This window comes from Diospyros lotus, unplaced genomic scaffold (genome assembly GCF_014633365.1).
Source record: "Diospyros lotus cultivar Yz01 unplaced genomic scaffold, ASM1463336v1 superscaf1, whole genome shotgun sequence".
Lineage (NCBI taxonomy): Eukaryota > Viridiplantae > Streptophyta > Magnoliopsida > Ericales > Ebenaceae > Diospyros > Diospyros lotus.
In genome coordinates this window covers 3,491,683-3,495,702 of record NW_026267104.1, presented here as the reverse complement: position 1 = coordinate 3,495,702, position 4,020 = coordinate 3,491,683, and the positions used below count along the sequence as shown (strand labels likewise).

Below are 4,020 nucleotides of genomic sequence, written 5' to 3'. Positions count from 1 at the left end.
GGAAGCCATTGTTGTTCCAGCTCCGAAGAAGACAAGACGACAGCGGAGAAACTCGCCGCCCGAATGAGGACTCCCCGACCGTGGAACAGAACCTCAGGTCGAGCAAGGATGCGGAGAAAGGCAACTCGATTTCGGAGGAAGCGATCTTCCTGCTCATGGACCGCTTCGCGCCGTGCTGAATGCCGGAAAAGAGATGCTCCGGCCATAAATATATATGTCGTCTTACTTGTGTGCGTGTGTGTTGTTGTGTGTATATTGTTTTTATGAATCGTAAAGAGTAAAAGAGATATTCCGGCATGCGTACCTGTTGATGAGATTTAGATTTAGAAAAGCTATCTGAAATCCGCCGGCGACCGTCCCTCGGAACCGATGTTACGCCGATAACTTGGCGGCCATTTGCCCGTTCTTTCAGATTCCCTACACCGTCAAATTCTGTTTCTAAGTCCGTTAGACTGCAAGTTACCAAAATAAAAGTGAAAGAAGGTTTCGGGAAAAATAATTAATTAAATATAAAAACTAAAAATAAAGAAAATCCAAAGATAATCAAAATTGGTTTTGAAATTTTAGATTAATTGTAAGATAAAATAAAATTAACTCTATTAATCTAATTTAATTAAACTCAATTTAGGTCTTAATTTCTAATTTTATATAATCAATATATTAAAACAAGAATTCTAAAATAAACAAAAGCAATAATTTGATATCAAAGACAAAGAAAGATAATTAAAAAATGAAATATTAATAAATATGCTTTTATCGGAAAACAAAATGCATTCCCTCCACCTAGCCATTGTCCTCTACCCTGTTTGTTTTCAAATGGGGTTTATATTATATTATATAGCGGATTGGGCCTGAAGTGGTGAGACCGTTAATTGGGCCAATAATTGGGCTTCTTCTATTGGGCGTGGACCAAGTGTCTGGCCCGTTCAACAACTACCAGCAGCTTGCTTGAGAGAAAATAATAATGAAGAGAAGGATCAAATTAATGAATTTATTTATGAACTATATATATATATATATATTACCATTAAAAGTTTATTGTAACGTTCTAACTATAGTCTTATATATTATTATTGAAATTATCTATTCAAGTCCCTCTTATCTATTCAAGTGTTGTGTATGATTGATTATTTGAGTGAGGCAAAATAGAAACAACATGTAAATTGCCTTCCAAGGAAGGGTACGTAAGCCTCTCTGATATGGGTTTATTTTAATAATTAAGAAGAAATTAAGACTATATTAAGACTCACTCTCAAACGTTCAATGTTATGCTTAGTTGAAATTGCATGATGGCACCATCCATAATCTCATTCCATGCATTTTACGAGCTCGGTTCACATTATTATTACATAATGACAATTGAGAGAGGTGCACCTAATCTTATATCTTAAAAGACTAATGTTATTCATCTTCAATAGAGATAAAGGAGAGTTCAAATACGGTCACATAAACTGCTATTTATCTCTGTTATATATAGATGAATACTATTACTCATCCTAAAAAGTACCCACTTCACTGTTTCTTATTCTTCTTCGAAACGTGCATGGTGGGTCGATTCATCATTCATCACTGATCTGATCGCACACTGTATTCATAAATAATTGGGGGGACTGGACCGTTACTACGTTTCTAAGATCCCGCGTGCTTCAAAATCATACCTTTTCCATCCATCACCACCGTTCCCGGCGGCACCTCAATATCTCTCACACGTAATGCAACTGCCTCAAATCCGGCAGCTGCTCCCCCACCCTCCACACCTTCACTGACTTGTCCAGGCTCCCGCTGTACAATATCCACCGTTGCTCCCCTTTCGCCCCCTCCCGCTCCCGGTCCTTCTCCACCGCCAGGCACTTCACCGGCCCGACGTGGCCGCCGAGCACCGAGAGACAGACGTGGTCCCCACCCTCCACCCGCCTCCACACGCATATCTTCTTGTCCGCCGACCCACTAAACACCAAACTCCCCGCAGCCGCCAGGCAAAGCACCGCCAGCTTGTGCCCGCGCAGCACGCCGCCGTGGGTCAGCTCCTTCTGGCGCTCCCAGAAGTTCACCAAACCGTCCGACGAGCCGCAGTATATCAGTTGCGCGGCAGAGTTCACGGCCACCGCCGTCACAGCGCTCTCCTGTTTCAGAATGGTCTGAATGAGCGTATGCTTCGAGGTCTTACCCAGTAATTCCCGGCTCCAGACCTTGACCATTCCGTCGGCGGAGCCGGTAAGGACCAAGCCTTCGAAGCCTGCGACGATGGAGTTGACGGCGTCGTCGTGGGCGGTGATGGATTCCAGGCATTTGGAGTCGGAGATTCGCCAGACCTTTAGGGTTCTGTCCCAGGAGCCTGAATACAGAAGGCCTTGATCCTCGTCCAGGCTGAGGCAGGAAACTGCGTCGTAGTGCTTGATCCACGGCACGCGGCGGCGCCGTACTTCGACGTAGCTCTTTGGATTAAACGAGGATCTTAGAAAGTCTATGTTCGTGGGGAGACTCCCGATTCGCTTGTATGGATTCTTCTGGTTCTTGGCCGAGAACTTCCAGACCCGAATCTTCCCGTCTTGGTGGCCGGTGAATATCTTGTCGCCGGAGATGACAATGGCCTTTACTAATCCACTGCTCGATTTGAACCCAGAAAAATCCTTCAAATTTTTCCAGACCCGAATGTTTTTGCTATCGGAGCCGGTGTATAACAGCCCGCCGGAGGCGGCTAGTGAGTAGACATGGCCTTCTTCACGAACAAGAGAGCCGATCAAGTTCTTGGATTCGCCGGGCGGCATCAAAGGCGAGGCCCGAACCCACGGTGACTTGTTGTAGGGCGAGGGGTGGTTGAGCGGCCACATGAAGAAGGGAGAATGAGAGCCGTCGCCGTTATAGAACCCATCGAACGATCGGGGACTTTGGGAATCATCGAAAATGGTATCGTCTTGGTCGAGAGAGAGGGTGGGTTCGGAGTGGAGGAAGGTGCCGAACATGGGGCGCCGGAAACTGGTGTGCTCCACCAACAGGTTGCGGTCTGCGGCGGCTCCGCCTCCCTCGCTTGTCATGGGTTCGAAAGACGTACGTAGACAATCGAGAGAAGAAGCGAGACTGGCGAGAGAGAGAGAGAGAAAGAAAGTGGAACGCTGTGAATGTGTGGTATGAAATGGAGAAGCCGATGAAGACTGAAGAGTCGCAGCGAATTCGGAGTGGATCGGGCAGATCATATACATATATATATATATATATAAACACACACACAAATATAGGAGAGTGTGGGCCCCACTGGGTGCAAGCATAGGGTCTGAAATACCGACACGTGTCAGGGTTACAAATGCGCAGCTTTTTGGTAACGGAAAGATCTGCATCTGCTTTTGCTGCTCCTGGAAACCGGCTGAGCCGGTGGTTAAACTTTTTATATTACGTGAAATGCTTCAAACACAAATTACCATTTACCTGTCACCTTCTTATCTATTCCATTTTTAAAATTACATTGACAAAAAAAAAAAAAGTATCTTACTCAACTCTCTCTATAGGGTAAAGAAGGGGTCAAAAATAATTAAAAAAATATTCATTTATTAACCTTATTAAGAATGGATAATAACGAAAATATTTTTTTTAAAAAAAAAGACATATCGAATAGATAAAAATGTAAAAAGAATGAACGACTTTCTATTATTATTATTCATTTTGGCAATAAGAACACTTATTTATATTCTTATGAATGAGATAAATGCGGGCAAAACATAAAAATACTCTTATATTTTATTAAAAATAGTGTGGTACCTTGAATTTTTAAAATGTTTCGTTAAACATATTTATTTAAAAAATATAAAATTATTAAATATTCATTAAATACTAATTTTGGATTTGTTAAAGCCTGAAACGCACATGCAATGTGAACTAGGCTAACGAGAAGTCACATGTGACATGGCAAAATGTTGTTTATCAATGAATTGCGTCTTTTTTGGCATATTTTCTTTCTCTTTTTGATATCTCCTCAACTTTTCTCTCATCTCTTTCTCTAATTGTATCTCTTCTCTCTCTCTAGCG

At 42.6% G+C, this 4,020-nt stretch overlaps 1 protein-coding gene across 1 annotated transcript; it reads right to left on the bottom strand.

The window, feature by feature from the left end:
- Positions 1-1,342: 1,342 nt before the first annotated feature.
- Positions 1,343-3,171, bottom strand: LOC127792845 (protein JINGUBANG-like). Its single transcript, XM_052323460.1, has one exon. The coding sequence runs from the start codon at positions 3,033-3,035 to the stop codon at positions 1,704-1,706; it is 1,332 nt and encodes a 443-aa protein (XP_052179420.1). The 5' UTR covers positions 3,036-3,171; the 3' UTR covers positions 1,343-1,703.
- Positions 3,172-4,020: the final 849 nt, after the last annotated feature.